Source organism: Nomascus leucogenys, chromosome 3 (genome assembly GCF_006542625.1).
Source record: "Nomascus leucogenys isolate Asia chromosome 3, Asia_NLE_v1, whole genome shotgun sequence".
Lineage (NCBI taxonomy): Eukaryota > Metazoa > Chordata > Mammalia > Primates > Hylobatidae > Nomascus > Nomascus leucogenys.
In genome coordinates, this window is record NC_044383.1 from 49,507,648 (window position 1) to 49,526,488 (window position 18,841).

General features: G+C 34.2%; 1 protein-coding gene across 1 annotated transcript in view; it reads right to left on the reverse strand.

Annotated features, from left to right (window-relative positions):
- The window catches only part of PCDH15 (protocadherin related 15), a 979,523-nt gene that overhangs the window by 13,825 nt on the left and 946,857 nt on the right, over positions 1 to 18,841 (reverse strand). The window contains exons 29-32 of the mRNA XM_030809305.1: positions 17,844 to 18,020; positions 8,736 to 8,954; positions 5,955 to 5,963; positions 4,789 to 4,941 (exon numbers count right to left, since the gene is read on the reverse strand). Of these exons, the coding sequence (XP_030665165.1) occupies positions 4,789 to 4,941; positions 5,955 to 5,963; positions 8,736 to 8,954; positions 17,844 to 18,020 (558 nt within the window). The remainder of the gene's footprint in view (positions 1 to 4,788; positions 4,942 to 5,954; positions 5,964 to 8,735; positions 8,955 to 17,843; positions 18,021 to 18,841) is intronic.

Consider the following 18,841-nt stretch of genomic DNA (forward strand, 5'->3'; position numbering starts at 1 on the left):
GTCTCTCTCCTAGTGAGTGAAGAATTTAAAATACAAGGCCTTGAAGGAGAAAGTTCCAAGGAACACTCAGCAGGAGAAGTGATGACATTAGGTTCTGATTTGAGTTCCACAGTTCTTGAAACAGTTGGCAAAGTGGAGAATGAGAAGTGAGGCCTGGGAAAGCAAAATGAAGAGGAGTCTGAAGAGAGAAATTTCAACTGTTCTGTTCCTTTTATAATCAGTGTTTCACCTTGCCTTATTTCCTCTTTCTCTGTCAAATTTGCCTCTTCAGTTGTAAGCAATGGATTGCTGCTACCTCTCTTGTTTGTACAGATTCCAGTGTTTTCATTTTCAGCTTTCTGCCTGGTGCCTTGCCACTGCTGCAGATCTATGATCTCTGGTCTATTTGGAACTTTCCTCATCAGCCTCCTGGGTAAGCTGACTGACTGACTCCACAGCCTCTGAATCTTTCCTCTTGGGCCCCTCAGAGACTTACTCTTGGCTTGTATTTTGGATAAAAATGGGTCTACAAAATCTGTTCTCAGTGAAATGTCTGAATTTGTTGAGACTTGACTTATGTTTTCCTTATAAAGGGGATTATGGGCACTTAAGTCATCCTCATCAGATAGAAATGTGAATTTTCTTGCAGACTTCAGTTTGTTGCTCTTAAGTAGTGATCCGTCTACATGAGCTGACTTGTGAGCCTCAATAGTATTGGAAGAAAAGGGCATCACAACTTGTTGATGTTTCCTGTCTTCTGAGACTGAGTTATTTCCCCTGCTTTGTTGAAAATGGTAGAGAAGGAAAAGACTTGAAAGAAAAGAAGATAATGAAATGTAAGGAAACAAGTTGTGACACAGCTTTCATGAGAAAGATGATGTTTTTATGGGTCTCATTACTGTTAAATACTTAAAACCATCAAAGGCCAAACAAACAACACTAACCTACTAAAGCAAGACATTATTTTAATTCCCTGGTCTTAGAAAGGCAGTGCAGAAAAATCTTAGAGTTGTGAGTAGAATGAGAAATGTAAATGAAAAAAAAAGTACTCATCTCTAGATTATTTTGGAGGAGTATTTTTTGTTTTTGTTTTTTTCAGCTAGTGTGATACAGCAAAGCATCCATGTCCACACATAACAGTTCCCTTATGCACAAATCACAGTTCTTCCCATTGCAGAACACCATGGACGCTACCAACTTCTTATCTTTTCCTTGCCTGAGGATGCTCAGGGCTGCCTGTTACGCATGGAAGATTCTTAGCTGTATCTGATTCAGTACCTGTCCCTTATCTCTCATGTCAGTACTTCTGTTCTAGAGCCAAAAGTAATCTCCTCTCTGAGCCATCATGTGGAATATCCTGTTCTCCAAATTAAGAGAATTAAAATCACCAAGGACAGATGGGAGTTTGTCACAATTCTAGCGTACATTCAGTTTCTCAATTGTGATTTTTGAACTCTGTGAGACAGAGTTTTTCTTCTGTTTGAATTTTGTGCTTACTTAGTTTTAAAACCTTATACATAATACCAATCAGAAAAGATGTTGTCAGTAATTTCTTAGACTGATCTGGATCAAATTTTAATTAAAACTCACCTTAACAAAAAGATTGATGCTAAAAAAATATCACTTTTTGATATCACTGAAAGGCTTACTTATGCATGGAAACTGAATCATAGGTAGCTGTGAGTCATAAATAAAGTTGCATACATCAAAGATCACAAATTAAATGGCTCTAAGGAAAGCATTTGGACCCTTCTCCCAGGAATGTTGGCTGATAGGTGGTTCTGAATAGTCTCTCATTAGGTTTTACTCTCAAGCCAAAACAGAATAGCATTTATTTTAGTTACTGCTTAATATTTGCCTACTTAGCAGGAAGGAAATAAAAAAGAAATATTCTGAATAGAAATTAACTAGCCATATTGAAAAATTAGGGTGATACGTTAGGCAACGAAATAATAAAGCCACAGTTGTTAATGTGTCTTTTGGCAAAGATGCGAACTGTAAGAAACAATTCACACAGGTAGACCTGGAGCATCAAGCATACTTGAACAACAAAGAAAATGCAGACAATTTGGACTAAACAGAGTGCAAACACTTTCACTCTTCGAATCTTGGAAAGTATTTTTCAAATATGGCACAAACAACTGGGATTGATATTATATACTGGTTGTTTTTGTATACATTTGTTCGTGGTTTGATTTCTCTTGGAAAAGTACCCAATGGATATAACAAACAGTATCACATTGCTTTGACTAAAAGAAATCTATAAATAGGTTTCTATTTATAGATTTGTAAATTTTAAGTTCTTAAAATGTAAGAATTTTAAAAACTAATTTAAAAAAATTAAAAACAAGAAGAATTTTGAAACTCCTTTCAGTAGGCACAGGTACCATCACAGCGAACACATATTTTAAGCTCATGCCATCAAAAAGAAATTGGGTGTAGAAGACAAAACTTTCCTTTTAAAAGTAAGTGAGTCTGTGGCAAAAGATGAAGATCACTGTATTTACAGTACAACAGCATTTTAATCTATTCTATTGTATCTATTTTTCTAACGCTCTTGTATTAGAGTGATATTATTTACTTACTTATGCCTATGTATCCACAGGTGAGAAACAGAAAACATGTGATAGAAAAAAAGAAGTTTTTAAAACAATTCTGAAAATACGAGCAGGAACTTGCTTTAAACACTTAGTAAGTATATATATAAAAAAGGCATATTTTTATATTTTGTTATTATTCATATGAACGACATTTAATAATATATTAGATGAAATCAAATGACATTATTTGAATGTCTTTTCACAGAAAATTATATCTAATAAAATCTGTTTACTACACATAGGTAAAATTCACTTCTATTAAACCTGGATGATGCCAATCCTAAAATAAAAATTTTAAATGAGAGTTTAAAAATTGCTTCTATGTCCTAACTCTGTAAAACTGGTTAATGCACACTGACTTTTAAAGTAGATACATTTTGTTTGGAAGAAAGTAAATATACAACTACTATGATGACAATTACAAAGTAATTATAGCCTTCATATGAAGTTATTACTTTGTGAGGTAGTTTTTCCAAAATGATCTTTGACTTTGTTCTTTTTAAGATAAATAATTGATAATAATCATTTAAAACTAATTCATTTTCTAGTAACTTATGCTTAGAATTCCTGTATGAATAGATAGGTTAAACATTTACTAAAGATAAGATAATTAAATATGTAGAACTTAAACTATTTCAATGAATACATATATTACAATTGCAAAATCTACTGAGTCTACTACAATTGTTCAAGTAAAAATAATCTTAGGTATTGCTATTTGAAAATTACTATCATCAGACTATACTGATTCCAGATGATGTTATGGTATACCTGTTCTTATTAATTTAAAATGAATATATAATTCATTAATTTCATATATAAACACACTTAACTTTACACATAATACTTTTTTTTAGTTTCTAAAGATCTTTGCTTGAGAGAGGTCATTAACATAATCAAATAGAATCAAATCATATTGGCTCAATTCCTACATTCACCAATAATTACAAAAGAAACAATCATTTTTCAACTTACAAAAAAGGTGAAAGTATATATCTAAAGCATGAACCCTGTATTATGTCGTTATTTTGGAAATAGAATGTCATGCTTTAACCTATTATAAATTCAGATTTTGTGTTAAAATAATAGCATTAAGATCAATTTTAACATTAATACGACTATCCTAAACAAAACCTTGTATAACATTATTAATATGGTAAGTAACCTGAATACATTTGTTTAAAACCAGTTTTTCCATTACCAGGTCAATTTCATGATTTTTGAGGCTTTTTAAATTCCTACTAGTAACTGCTATGGATGTCACATGTAAGAACATGTTATAGTCCTTCTACTCCATCAAATTCCAGTTCAAATTCCAGTTAATAAAAGGTTTTCTGGATTTAATTGTCATATTCAAAATTGTAAAATATTCTTGGTTGTTTTACATATCATGTCCAAAAGTAGTTATTCTTGAATTTTTAAAATACTGACAAACTGAACATCACCATAAGGAATCCAATTAGGAGGGTAGCATCATTATACAAGCAGCTTTTCACTGCTTTTAACGGTTCTTTTACCAGTCTTTTAACTGGTAACTGAGGTCTTTTAACAGTTACCAGTCTCTCAAAAATGTATGATTTTTAAATTGACTGCAAATTTCAAATCGTGCAGTAGAAATATTCAGTAATCACAGCAGTCTGAGAGTAATAAAGTGAAAAAAGTATTTTCTAAGTAGTTGGGAATTTAATGCAGAAATTCTGTATTTTCATTGAGATTTTAATTTCTGTATCATATAACGTCCTAAAAATACTACGATTTTAAACCATAGAATTCCAAATAGGGATCGGTTTGGATACCTAATCAGGATTACTATTTTATGATTGTGCTTTATTTCTCTCGTCTCCTATGCAAAAATATATTTTTCAGAATCTATTTATATATTTATACATACATATACATATACATTATATATATGTAAAAATGTCTGCATAACCCTGAGGATTGAGATATTAAATATTATACTCAAGCTATAAATGTGCAATTGTCTCCTGAAGTTGAATTCTGCTTTTCTCTTAGCTTTCTTTAATTTCTTGTTTGGTTTTGGCTATTATCTTTCAACTTAACTTTTCTTAGATTTTCGTCTTTACAAATTAATAGAATAAAATAGTCCATGTAGGCATTTCCACATCAGATTGAAATTAAATACTCACCACACAGAATTCAGTAAAACCCAACTACTTCTCAGAGTTTTCCTGAACGGTCTACTTACATTGAGCTGTCTCCAAGTTCTTCATAGAGGTGCGCACCTGGCGGAGGCGGAGGCGGCGGGGGCGCTGCCACTGGTGCAGGGGCCGGCGCTGCTGGTTTAGCCGCGGGTAAGGCGGCCTGAATTCGTGCAGTCTTTGTGCACTCAGCTTGACGTCTTGGATAAAGTAAGGATGGCTTGTAAAACTCATTTTAGAAATCATAATGCTTATCAATAAGCTACCTTTTAATAATGGGGTCCAGTTATAAGGGGAACCCAGTAAAATTATTTTACACAAACATATCAATTTATAAACAGATTTAAAGCATCCCCACAGGGTATCATTTGCATATAATCCTTGCTTTGTTCTTGAAAATACTTATCTCTTGAATAAGGGGTAGAATTCAGCAGACATATTTGCAAATTAAATTAAATGATAATATTAAAGAGAGAAAGCAAAATTTTAATTAAAATGGGATGGATAATTGGTAGTTGTTTAATGCATCTCTTTCATAAGATGAGGCATATTAAAGATAGATCATTTTTCTTTATTATTTGTCTTTTTTAAAGTTATTTTATTTGAAATGATTTTTGAAATGATTTGAAACATTTTTGACGTTATTTCACAGAGGCTGTACACACATGTACAAGGGAAATTTGGTTGGTTAGCTTGTATATCCTTTAAGATTCCTAGGAATGCCTAGGCCGGGCACGGTGGCTCATGCCTGTAATCCCAGCTACTGGGGAGGCTGAGGCAGGAGAATCGCTTGAACCCGGGAGGCGGAGGTTGCAGTGAGCCCAGATCACGCCATTGCACTCCAGCCTGGCCAACAAGAGCAAAACTCCGTCTCAAAAAAAAAAAAGAAAATTCCTAGGAATGCCTGTGATTCTCCTGTTACAGCTACACTGCTGTTTTTGGATTTCCTGGACACTGATTAATTTCTTCCTCAAACAAAGATGTTACAGGATGGAAGCTATAGGCAAACTATCTTTTTCACATTTACGCAAGTTATGTCCAATTGTCGAAAATCAGCTCAATTCTATATATATCAAACCAAGAAATAAACTATTACAAACGCAAAACAAGGGAATAATACGTGGTTCTGAGCAGGCTGACTTGATTGATATAATCTTGGGTTTCTCTTTTCCTATTACATGAAAAGGATGTGTAAAATGTTAATTATACTTACACTTTAAACCTGTTTGGGAAAGCAATGAGTAAGAAAAATAGAAAGCTACATTAGAACTATTGCATTAATAACATTCTAACATCTGATTTATTCTAAATCATGAATAATTTATATGTTAAATTCATAATGACAGAGTTAACGACAGACTAAGAAAACTAAGTATATCAATTCGAAAGGTGAAAATAGTATTGTTACCGTTAGAGTCATTCAAGCCATTAAAACATCCATTACAGAAAAATAAAGAAATGAACTACATGGAATAAGAAAACTGGATTAAAATGTACATGAGAGAATTTCAACTCTAGTGGAAAAATGGAATATTAAAGATGACCTGATCTTTATAATTGGCTTCTTGATTTACCCTGCTTGAAGAATATTACAGGAATGGAGTGATGTAGCCAGCCTTGATTATACTCTTGGCTTCACTTTGAAGCTGAAGCTAGAATTGGAAGGTCCTACTCTTGGGTAATAAATTTATGACAGTTTTTACATATTTGCTTTTTAGTTTCCATTCATAGAAAAGTTCAAAGGCATATCATTATATAAAAGAAAAGAATAGCTATTCATTCTTACCTTATTTGCAAGCAAATATCGAGGTACAAATGTTAGGTCTTTAAATATTAGAATTTTACTTTGCTATGTGAGCAGAGAAAAACTCATTTTGTTTAATTATGTTAATCTATAAAAAGCAGTAACTAAATTCATATGGTATTGAGCTGATTATCAGACTAAAGGAGAATTAAATAATGCATCTATAAATTATTTAAATATTAAACATCTCAAGCATTTGTTGTTGCATTTCAGACTACCGTGTATAACATCCAGAGCGCTTCAGTTTTGATCATTGCATACTATGCCAAATATAAGAATTTTTCTCACTGATTTTATTGCCAGCAGGATATAATAAAGCTCCTTTGGAAAACAGTTAAGTGTAAAAGGATAACTGGTAATACGGAATGGATTTAACATTATAATTAATAATGGGTTGATGGCTTAATAATTTAAAACAATTTGTTCAGTATTAATTTTGTTCATCAGCTTTAGATTTAGCATATCAATTGATTGGTTAAGGATACATTAAGCTCCAGTATTTCAACCTTAATGCTATATTTATTTGCAACTTCACATTGCTTTTGAGGTAAAAAATATTTCTGCAGTTTCAGGTTGGAATTACTTGAAAAGTAATGACCTGCTTGAAAAATATTAAAGGAATGGAGTCATGCAGCAAGCCCTAGTTATACTCTTGGCCTCACTTTGAAAACGAAGCTAGAATTGGAAGGTCCTACTTCTGGCTAACAAATTCATGACACTTGTTTTCATATTTGCTTTTTAGTTACTATTCATAGCAAAGTTCATGCAGAGCATACTTTTGGATTTTCAGGTTGGAATTACCTTACCTTATTCAATTCACAAGAAAATTTTAAGTATTTGAGAACAAAGATGACAGTTTAAGAATACATAAGGACTATTGGCTGGGCGAGGTGGCTCACGCCTGTAATCCCAGCACTTTGGGAGGCTGAGGTGGGCGGATCACGAAGTTAGGAGTTTGAGACCAGCCTGACCAACATGGTGAAACCCCGTCTCTACTAAAAATACACTAAAAATACAAAAATTAGCCAGGTGTGGTGGCGCATGCCTATAATCCCAGCTACTCAGGAGGCTGACACAGGAGAATTGCTTGAACCTCGGAGGCAGAGGTTGCAGTGAGCTGAGATCACACCACTGCACTCCAGCCTGGGCGACAGAGCCAGACTCCGTCTCGAGGAAATTAAAAAAAAAGTAAAGAACTATTTTAGTATTTCCTCTGCAGGTAGTTTAAATGATGAATAGCAGTTCTACCATTATTTCTTATTGTTTATTACATAAAGTAATTTACATGATTCATTATGCCTGTCTGCTATTTATTTTCTTTTTGTGGCACACTCAGGGCTACTTCTCTTAATCAGCTCCCCAATTTTTTCGAGTCATTGTCAATAGAAATATACTTAAAATGTGTGGCTCTCTATCACAAAGCTTCCCCAGACCTAGTGTCAAAGAATATATTACTAACCTACTTCAAATATGGATGTTTAAATTAGTGATAATTACTTGACTACTGTAGATAAGTTAAATACAATTTTAAAATATGGATATTGTCAATGGATGCACTTGACTGCAGGAACCAGAAAAATTAAGAGCCTGCACAGCCAGAACATGCTGTCAAATATTACACTAAAAACTCTGGCAAAGCACCCAGGAAGGAAGAAACCACATAGAAAATTACATCTTATATGCTATGAGTTTACAATGCTTTTGCTAACACTGTGATCATTTGCACAAAGGCAAATTTAACAGTTTGAATAAAAACCTATCATGACAGTGTCGCGAAGTTATTGACCTTCCTTTGGAGCTGGGCAGAGTGGGTATCTGCATATGACATTCCATTGCTTTACCCCAGGACACCTGTTACCTTCTCTCCTGAGTTGGCTCTTAAACAAAAGAAAAGAAGAGCATAAACAAAGCCACAGGAACTAAGGTGATATTTCTATTGAAAGAGACCGTATTAGAATCACAGGAATATTGGGCCATCAGTGAAAAATGTACTGGGAGTTTATACTGTTTTCCTTTTGAAGAAAATCATTTGGTACGAGATAGATAGATAGATAGATAGATAGATAAAGCAATCTCAGAGTAGTTGCACCATCAGTATTTTACAACGCAAAGCCATGTTACCAGAGATGGTTTTCTGCAATGACTTCTGAGGAACTATCCAGGTTTACCATCCTTGAATACTTTACTTACTGTCTGTAGCTGACCAAAACCACCAAGATGGCAGGAATGCAGCAGAGGATGATGATGAAGGCCAGAGCCAACAAGGCCCCTTCTGTGTATCCTAGACTTTCTCCTCTCTTTTTAATGCTGGTCACTGCCTCTGGAGTCCGGATCTCCAGAATGCGTCCGCCTTCCCCATAATACGGCTGAAAGTCTTTATTGATATCAAGTAGTTTGCCATCCAAAAATCTTTATTGTTAGATAAATAGTAAAATTAATGATGCTAGCAGAGAAAGAGCATTTTAAAAATAAAATCTTTTTGTAAGATCTTTTAATATTTTCTCTAATTGAAACATAAGCTAAGTCAGAAGTCTCATGAATAATAAGAAAAGCATATGTGAAAAGCATATATAAAAACATAAGCAATAAAGAGTAATTACACATCTGTATATAGAAATATCAAAAATATTTAAAAACACAGCTCTTGATCTGCTTATAGACTTAAAAAATCTAATTATCAGTATCATTAAGCTTAATATTACTGTGTCAAAAAAATTTAACAAAATTTTAGATGGAATAAAATATAATAAATATCCTGAATTATAAACCAGAGTTTAACATTATATTTATGCATTTTATCTCCTTGGGTCCTTAGAATAACCCTGTAAAGATCAAACATTACAATACTGATTTATTGCAGGCCAAAAAGCTATACAGTTATAAAAACAAATCTGAGGCACCAAACTAAGTTTTCAGACTCAAACTCTGTATTTGTTTGTCATAACGCCATCTTAAAAGTAAACATTCTCAAGTTTCAAACCAAAAGAATGTTTTATGGTCAAAGGAAGGGTGAAGACATTTAAAAGGCCTTTCTGCCTAGGAAAAAAAGACTAAATAAATGATGCAGGTAGTATATCAGTGTTGTAAGAATGACAGGAAGTGGTAGTCAATGTAATTCCTTCCTCTAAATAATGCAATTCCAACTATGAGTCTTGCATTTTGGAAGAGAATCAAGGAATAATTATTCCTAATCTTATGAGATTGAAAAAATTTGTTATGTATTTAATATCATAATTAGCAGGTGATTTTTTAAACAGTTCCTTGGGAACTTTTGAACAGTCCCTTAGAAGCTCTACATACTGATGCAACAACTGCGTTCTTAATACAACAACACCATGAAGGTCAAACGTCTTACTATAGAATATTGGAGAACAAAAATAGTTCAAGAAAAACACAATTACTCATAGTCCCATGATCTACAGACAGTCATAACTACTTCTAACATCTTGGTATATTTAAGTCTATTATTTTTTTGGAGGGGTGATATTAAATATTTTATATACTTGAGTATACTGCATATATAAAGTGCTTATGTTGAAAAATACAGAAAACACAAAAAAATGCCAAAGAAAAAATTAAAATGGCCCTAAATTTCACTATCAAAATATAATCAATGCCATGCTTGTGTACTTTTTTTTCAGTCTATTTTCTGCCCTTTTGAGACATTTAATTTTAATATTCAGAGTGACCATGCTGATTTTAAATCCTGTTAACACACTGTTCATTGCTTAAAAATAGAAGTGCCTTGTATCACATACGAATTCCATCACATATGGAACTCATAAACTAATTCATGTCACACATGTGGCAATTAGAATGCTTTTTTGCTTTTTTTAAACAGATAGATATGCTTTTATAGATTAAAAATGTATTTTTATAGCAATTTTCCAAGCTCACTGTTACACGTTAAAAGAAAATAAAAATTTAGCCATTTTTATGATTACTAGAAATAGAATAGTGAAACTTTTTGTTTGAATTGTTTATTAGATAAAGGAAGCGATTCTAAATGATGCATAGATCAAGAATTGCTTTACAGAACTATATTATTAGAACTAGGAAGAATCAGATCCAGAAAAGGATCATTAATTTAAGGGAAGAATGCACCCCTACAATGTGGAGTTCAGTTGACAGATCAAAATTCTATTGGATTCCTGGATTTCATATCCAAACTCTCTAAAGTAAGATTTGTTAGTCTTTTTACACTACAACAGCCCTATTACTTACTTATTTTCACTTATCAATGTGATGTCATAAACAATTTTTTACTAGAAGGATGGATCACTTTTGAACCCACGCCTGATCTAGACTATCTCTCTTCACTTTGTGTATTTAAAACAACTTGTCTGGACAAAAATTCCTGGGTCATAACATTATCCCTTACAAAACAGTGAAATTGGTTCCATTGCCTTTTGTCATTTTATCACGCAAATGAGATATGCAGGGCTTACCTAATTTTTGTTCCTTTATGAGTAAGATATTTTTATTCCTGTTTCAGTGATTTTTAAACATATTCAGATACTATTCAAAGAAACATGGCTACCTTTTCATTGATTTTTGCCTGTAATATAATAAACTCTAATTCTTTTTTCGATTTTTTGCTTCTGTTATAAATACTACAATTTTAACCTCAGAAATAACTGTCATTATCAGGTTGTATTTTAATCGTCCTATAAATATATTTTGATCTATTTATTATTTAGATCTTTTTTCCTTTTTCTTAATATTGCATAAATTTTCAATGGATACACTTCATGTTGTCAATTTAATTTTCACATGCCTTCTCATTTCAGGAAAGGTTGAATCCAGGTGCTCAATTGATTTTAGGAGATAAAATTTAATTATAAATTAGGCACAGTAAGATATTAACAACAATAATAACAAAATAGAACAATTATAGAACTATAGTGTAATCAAAGTTACGCAAATGTGGTTTCTCTCTGTCTCTGTCAATATCTTATTGTATTGTACCATTGCTAACTGAAACTGAAGAAAGCAAAACCACAGAAGAGGGTTAACTACTATACTCCAATTGGACTGAGGGGAAGGCACTTTAAAGACTACCACCACGTAGGAAAGAGTCAATTCTCACAAGAGAAAGTGAAGTTCTTTTACCAGAAACAGGAGAAGGATTCAGGCCGTGTAAAACACACACACCATTTCACCAATCCATACCATTCTGTTTTCTCCTAAAAATGTTAAACTGTTTTCCAATGGTTTCTGTAGGAGAAAATTTCCAGAGTTACATATTCTCCCTCTGGGTCATCAGGTTGTTATTTCCTGATTTTCCATATTTAGTTTTTTAGCATTTATTGCTGATCCCGTTTTTCCACTGCTTACTTATCCTAAAAAAGAGATAGATCTGCCCAAATCCAGCATCAACACAGGAACATGGTTTTTTTTTCCTCGTCATTTTCATCTACAGTGTACTCAGTTACTATATGCAAACCCTTTTTAATTCTAAGGGCAGGGTATACAGGTCCCTTCCCAGGATGTAGCCAACATGAATTGATTACTGCTATGTTATCCTGAGATGAGACAAGTTGCTAAACCAATGTCATGTCTTATTATTTTCTCAAGCACATGCAAACATGTATTTCTGCCTCCATTGATGGATATGGGGCCTAATGTTGTGTTATTCAGCATATAATATATAATCAACAATCTACCCTGCATCTCACCTTCATGACTGATTACCTTGACGATGATGATTTTGATACTGCAATGTACATATGAATGTAGAAATAAGTAAAGGGTGAGCAGGAGATTGTACTGGATACAGTAGAGTGACAACTGCCTATTTCCTCTGTAGGTACACAATTGAGGCTTACAGAGTGGGCAGTGGTTAACATATCTACCTACATTCATTACACTGTATAAGACTGTTCTGCTTAATCAAGCAAATCATGGTTAGATCATCAACTATTCTCTTTTCACAGTTCCATAACTGTTTAACTAGATTCTAATAGTATTCCATTGATTTGGATTTTCAGTATTTTGAATTTATATGTATATATATTTTTTTACTTAGAACATTGAAAGATGCTTTATCAGCTTTGTAATCAGATACCATTTAAGGTCTAAGTGTGTTTTTAAACACTGTGGTTTAAAGGCAGTGTATAAAGTCTTTTTCTGCCTTCTCCATCTTTCTCTTATTATTTGGACATACTGTTTTTAAATAGGCTGGATATAAGACAGATAAACAAGCTAAAATATATTTGCTTATTTTTAAATTTTAATTAAACTATATTTTAAAGTAATGTGTTCTGTTTTGTGTAGAATGCAGAAAGCCACAAGAGAATACGGCTATTAACAGCAACAACAAAATGACAAACAAGTGCCAGGTTATACTAAAATCATAAATTTCCTTGAGCTGAAGTCACAATGTGAGCAAAAAAACCAAATTCCATTGAGTGACAATTAGGATAATTTCAAGGTGAGATGCGACCATACATTGTTTCACCTTTGGCAGAACAGGTTAAAAGTGGCTGTAGTCCCAGCTACTCGGGAGGCTGAGGCAGGAGAATGGCGTGAACCCGGGAGGCGGAGCTTGCAGTGAGCTGAGATTGCGCCGCTGCACTCCAGCCTGGGCTACAGAGCGAGACTCCGTCTCAAAAAAAAAAAAAAAAAAAAAAAAGTGGCTGCCATAGGCTGGGCAAGGTGGCTCATGCCTGTAATCTCAACACATTGGGAGGCCAAGGTGGGATGCTTACTTGAGCTCAGGAGTTTGACAGCAGCCTGGGCAATAAAGTGAGACAGTGTCTCAACAAAACAAAACAAAACAAAACAGCTAAAATTGTAATAAATAAGGTTAGAATTATAGACACCCACAAACACAAGGGGAGTCTCCCCTCATTCGAAAACTTCTTTGCGTAGATTTCTGTAAGATAGATTGGGGGACAAGGCAGGACACAAGAGAATATTCCTTCATGGTGTAGGAATAGGAACAAATCAGCTAAGGCTGGTGCACAGGCAGCAACCCTTATGCAATTCCCCAGACCTTTATCTCATATGAAACAAGGGCCGTAAGTATTAGAGGGAGGAGGAGTAAGTGTGCCCATCCCTGGTGCTCAGGCAAAGGTCTACCGCTTCTGGAAAAGAGGTATAAGCAAAAATCCCCTACCCCTGGGGGAGGAGCAGGAAGTCCTCTCAGGCCTAAGATCTTTCAGCAATACAAAGTAGAGGTCTACTATGGATTGAGAAGAGGCAGAAAATTCTCTTGCACCCAAGACCCCCTGTCAATGTGAAGCAGAGGATGGCTGCCATGATGCCATAAGAAAGAGGGGGAAAAAATCTTGAGAAAGCCCATAGCAGGGCTTACACATGCAGGCTGTAGAAGGAGAACAGAGGAACCCCTATTCCATGCCCCACCTCTTCCTTAAAAGAGTGGAACCCAGCAGCAAGGAGGAGCAGTCTAACACTGTGGGACAGATGAGAGGGTGGACAGAAATCTCTTCTGTGGCACAAGCATATAGAGAGCACTGAGAGCTGAGGACTGAGAAAACCCTACAGCACGCAGCCTCTATTCTAAGAATGAGTCAACACCGTTCCACCAATAGAAGAACTTGAAGCTTTTGGCACAGTGGAGCTAATGATTGCAACAGCAAAATCCAAATAATTCCTGAATAGCTTTACTCAACAGAGTAAATGCCTGTAATGCCCATTTACAGGCATAAACTCTATTTACCTCACTCCTTACTTACTGTTCTTCCACACCATGTCTGGCATTCAATCAAGTAGGACACAAAAAGCCTACAAAAATATAAAACAACCATTTTCAAGAAATGAAGTAACAGAGCCAGATAGAGATAACCCAGATACTGGAACTATCAGACAGGAACTTTGATTCAACTCTGATTAATACATTGCAAAATAGCAGAAAGCACAAACATGCCTGAAGCGACGGAGAAATTCAGTAGAGTGGTGGAAATAATAAGAAATAATCTAATAGAAATGCTAGAAATATCTTTCTAAAAAGATAAAAAGATGAAGAATTTCTTCAGTGAGCTCATCAATAGGCTAACGCAGATGAATCAGTGAATTCAAAAATAGGGCAGTAAATATTATTCACACCAAAATACAAAGAAAAAACTGTGTGTATATGTTGGGGGGAGGGGAGCAGAGTCAGAACAGAACAAAATTATGCGAAATATCAAATTGTAATTGGAATCCCAGAAAAGGAATAAAGAGAAAATGGGCTAAGAAATGTTAGAAAAAATGTCTGAGAATATTCCAGAAATAAAAAAGCACAAAACTCAAAATCAAACTCACAAAAAAATGCAGCTCCAAAGAGTTGAGAACTACGAGGATAAAAAAGCAGGATAAGAGTAATATATAATTATTGCAGAAAATCTAAGCAATTCAGGTAAGCAAAAATAAAAAAAACTAAAATACTGATAAGCTGGCCAAACAAAATAGGTTATTAACATGCACTAGAAGTCATTCCAGTCCTCTCTATGCATTTATGAGCTTTTTTATTTTTGATTGTCAAAATATATTTTTTCAAATCAAAGTAAGTTCCCCAGGACAAATTATTATGATGATGATTTCTAATCCTTTGACCTGAGAATTCCAACATCCTCAGAAGCTCACATTTTAAGGTGAAAGGAAATTGAAAGAACACTTCCACTGACCTGGACCCGCATCTTAATATTCTAGTACATTTATTCAGTGTTAAAAACTAAATAATCAGTAACTCTCATAACTACAGAATAGATACCAATACTTGGGCATTATCAGCCTTGGAAACACACACACACACACACACACACACACACACACACACATACACATGTATATGTATGTGTATACAATTTTATTATAAAATCTTTCAAGAAACAATTCTAGAGTTTCAAATAGACCAGTAACTCTAAGCTTACTATAATACTTCAAGGTGAAGACTGCTAAGGCAAAATTTTCATATTTCATGGCTATTCTATCTTTTCTTCAATATAAAAATATATTTTATTTATTTATTTATTTTGAGGCAGAGTCTTGCTCTGTTGCCCAGGCTGGAGTGCAGTGGCACGACCTCCCTCACTGCAAGCTCTGCCTCCCGGGTTCACGCCATTCTCCTGCCTCAGCCTCCCAAGTAGCTGGGACTACAGGCGCCTGCCTCCACACCCGGCTAATTTTTTGTATTTTTAGTAGAGACGGGGTTTCACCGTGTTAGCCAGGATGGTCTCGATCTCCTGACCTCGTGATCCACCCGCCTCAGCCTCCCAAAGTGCTGGGATTATAGGCGTGAGCTACGGCGTGCAGCCAAAAATTTATTTTATGATTTACATATATTCTGTTTTCTCCTTGCCTGCTGGCTGTGATAGTTATTTTATTGAATTTAGATGTTTACTGTCCATAATATAATTTAGGTCTGGAAAAACTTATTTAGAACTAAAGATGTTCATCTTGTATTTCATGGTGTCAGTTGAAACCCAAGTGGCTTTTTTTCCCCAAATATTTAATCTCTAGAAGGTTTGCTAGTTAAATCCAAATTCTAATCACCATTATTTTACTCTTTAAAGTTAGCACAAATATAATACATATTTTTATATTCAGGTAAAAACACCCTAAACTCAATCAATCGTGAAATTTAAAAACAAAACTAATGTATGCAAAAAACACAGAATGCAGGTAGATTCACATTGAAAAGAAATGTGTTAATTTTCTGACAATTACTCGAAAGAATATATATGAATTACTTTGAAAGTTTATTCCTAAATCAACTTTTTAAGTTAATAAAACTTACAAAAAATTGGCTTGGTAGATCTAAATGTTGCTTCATTTTCGTGTTGACTATAAAATCAGAGTGCAAGCTATTACTTCATTCATCTATATTTCCCCCACAATTAGTATCCTGTTTTTCACATGGCCCAAATATCTATTAAAAATGAATGGATGAGGCCGGGTGCGGTGACTCACGCCTGTAATCCCAGCACTTTGGGAGGCCAAGGCGGGCGGATCACAAGGTAAGGAAATCGAGACCATCCTGGCTAACATGGTAAAACCCCGTCTTTACTAAAAATACAAAAAATTAGCTGGGCGTGGCGGCGGGCGTCTGTAGTCCTAGCTTCTTGGGAGGCTGAGGCAGAAGAATGGCATGAACCCGGGAGGTGGAGCTTGCAGTGAGTGAGATTGCGCCACTGCACTCCAGCCTGGGGGACAGAGTGAGTCTCCGTCTCAAAAAAAAAAAAAAAAAAAAAAGAATTGATGAGTAACATGTTAAATAACTATGGCTTTTAAAAAATTTTAGCTGATATTAAATCATTTTTTTATTATTGCCAAAATAGAAGTGATGAAATTTTGTTGATGAACACATTCAAAATAAAACTAAATTCAGAATGTATTAATTTGAATAAAAATTGAATAAACAGATATTTACAAAATAAACAAAATACACATAATATAGATATATTTGTAAATGTGTATATGGATATATTTATATGCTGTTTAAAAAGTATAGACAAAGAAAAACTAAATTATGATGTTTCACATATAGAGTTTGGCATGACTGTATATACAGGCACATATAAACTATTATGATTGATATCAATATATATTTTTAACTAAAAATGTTTCATTTAGATAGAATTTCATTCCAAGACCCAGTTGGACATTAGGTGTCACTAGAGTAAAGAAAATTCTGTTAACGATTTTTTTTTTTTTTAAGTATTTAAGTGTGCTCGAATAACATCCAAAGAAAGTAAGTAGCAGGATTTTGTTTAAGATTTTTTTTTAATAATTCTATTTTTAGGATTTATAACTCAAATATTTAAGTTCCTGCTAGGGTGAAATTTCACATAGAGCATGAACTTAAATGGGAATGATTATCCCACCTGCTCTCCACCTCTAAGTAAAAGAAAAAAACAGATACTGATTTTTGCTGATTTAGTAGACCTGTAAGAAAGGTGGATTTCTTCTTAAAATGCAAGCATATGAAAATCATTGCAGAAAAACTGCCCCTTTAAGAATCTATGCTTTCCTCATTAATAGCCAGTGCCCTTGAGCAAGAGTGAGGAGCTGGCAGCAGGTGATTTCAAGGAGCTGTTCCTTGTTCTTAAGTACAACAGGTCATCTGATGCCCATAAAGAAAATGGGCCCTCTGAAGTCACTGTAGCCCACACTTAGATCTGAAAACTTTAAGGCATGAGAATCCTAGGTATTGTTCCAGGTTCTTTGCTTACACTTCACTTTCCATAACTATTTGGTGGGTTTTAAACTTTAAGTACTTACAGCCTCAAATCAGAATCATCTATGGTTGCTATTGTAACCAAAGAGCTGTTACAGATAACAAAAGGCACTTACTTAAAAAGCTCATTTCTGTCGATGGCTCTGTTGGTTTGGGGGTCAATTGCATAGACGGTCAAGTCACATTTGGTGTAATCTTCTAGGGAAAAGGCATCTCCATGCCGGCGAGCTCCAATGGACTCCACTACGACCTTGGCACCAGGAATTTGTTCCTGAACATAGCGATCCAAGATCCTGTAAATCAAACAAAATACAAACATGACAGTCCAATGGGCTTTCTGGGAGAAAAAAATTACTCTCAACTTGAAAAGACATTTAGTAAATGAAAAATGATGACAGCCTAGTTTTTGTTAATGTTTACTGAATATAAACCCTTGAAAAACATTCTTTATATTTTTTCAGCATTTAGCTCCCAATGATGCTAGAAGCTGAATAAGGTAGAAAACGTCACTAACCATGTCCTATTTAACTTCAGGCTTTTTGAATTAATGATATCATTTGAGCTTTTACATGAGAAATGCCAAATATGCTGTACAAATAAAGCTGTCTATACTTTATAGGAGGCATGGGGTCTTAGAACCCTTGACTCCACATGGTTGCGGTCATAAATTACATCTCCCACTACAGCCTGTGACACATGACACGTAGCTATACGCTAAGAAGCAGGACTAGGATGCCTGTTTTCCCAAAGGTATAAAAATCCTTACAGAATCACAGCAATGGGAGAATGTGGAGATATTTTGCAATGGCAGGATTACCACATTAAGATAAAAATATGGCATGCAAATCTCAGACACTATTTAAGTGAATAAAAACAACACACACCATCTGGTATAAATTACTGATATTTAATTTAAAAAGCAGAGACAATGTTAATCAATAAGTAATTTTCCCATCTCATCACTGGATTTTAATTGAAAGTATGAATTATTACCATTTCCCAAATGTCCCATTCCTTATTAAAAACTTTATATTATTAACCCAAGTATATAAACATTAAGAGCATATAATTCAATATTTATAGATGTTTAAATTTAAATAACTTTAGTTACTAT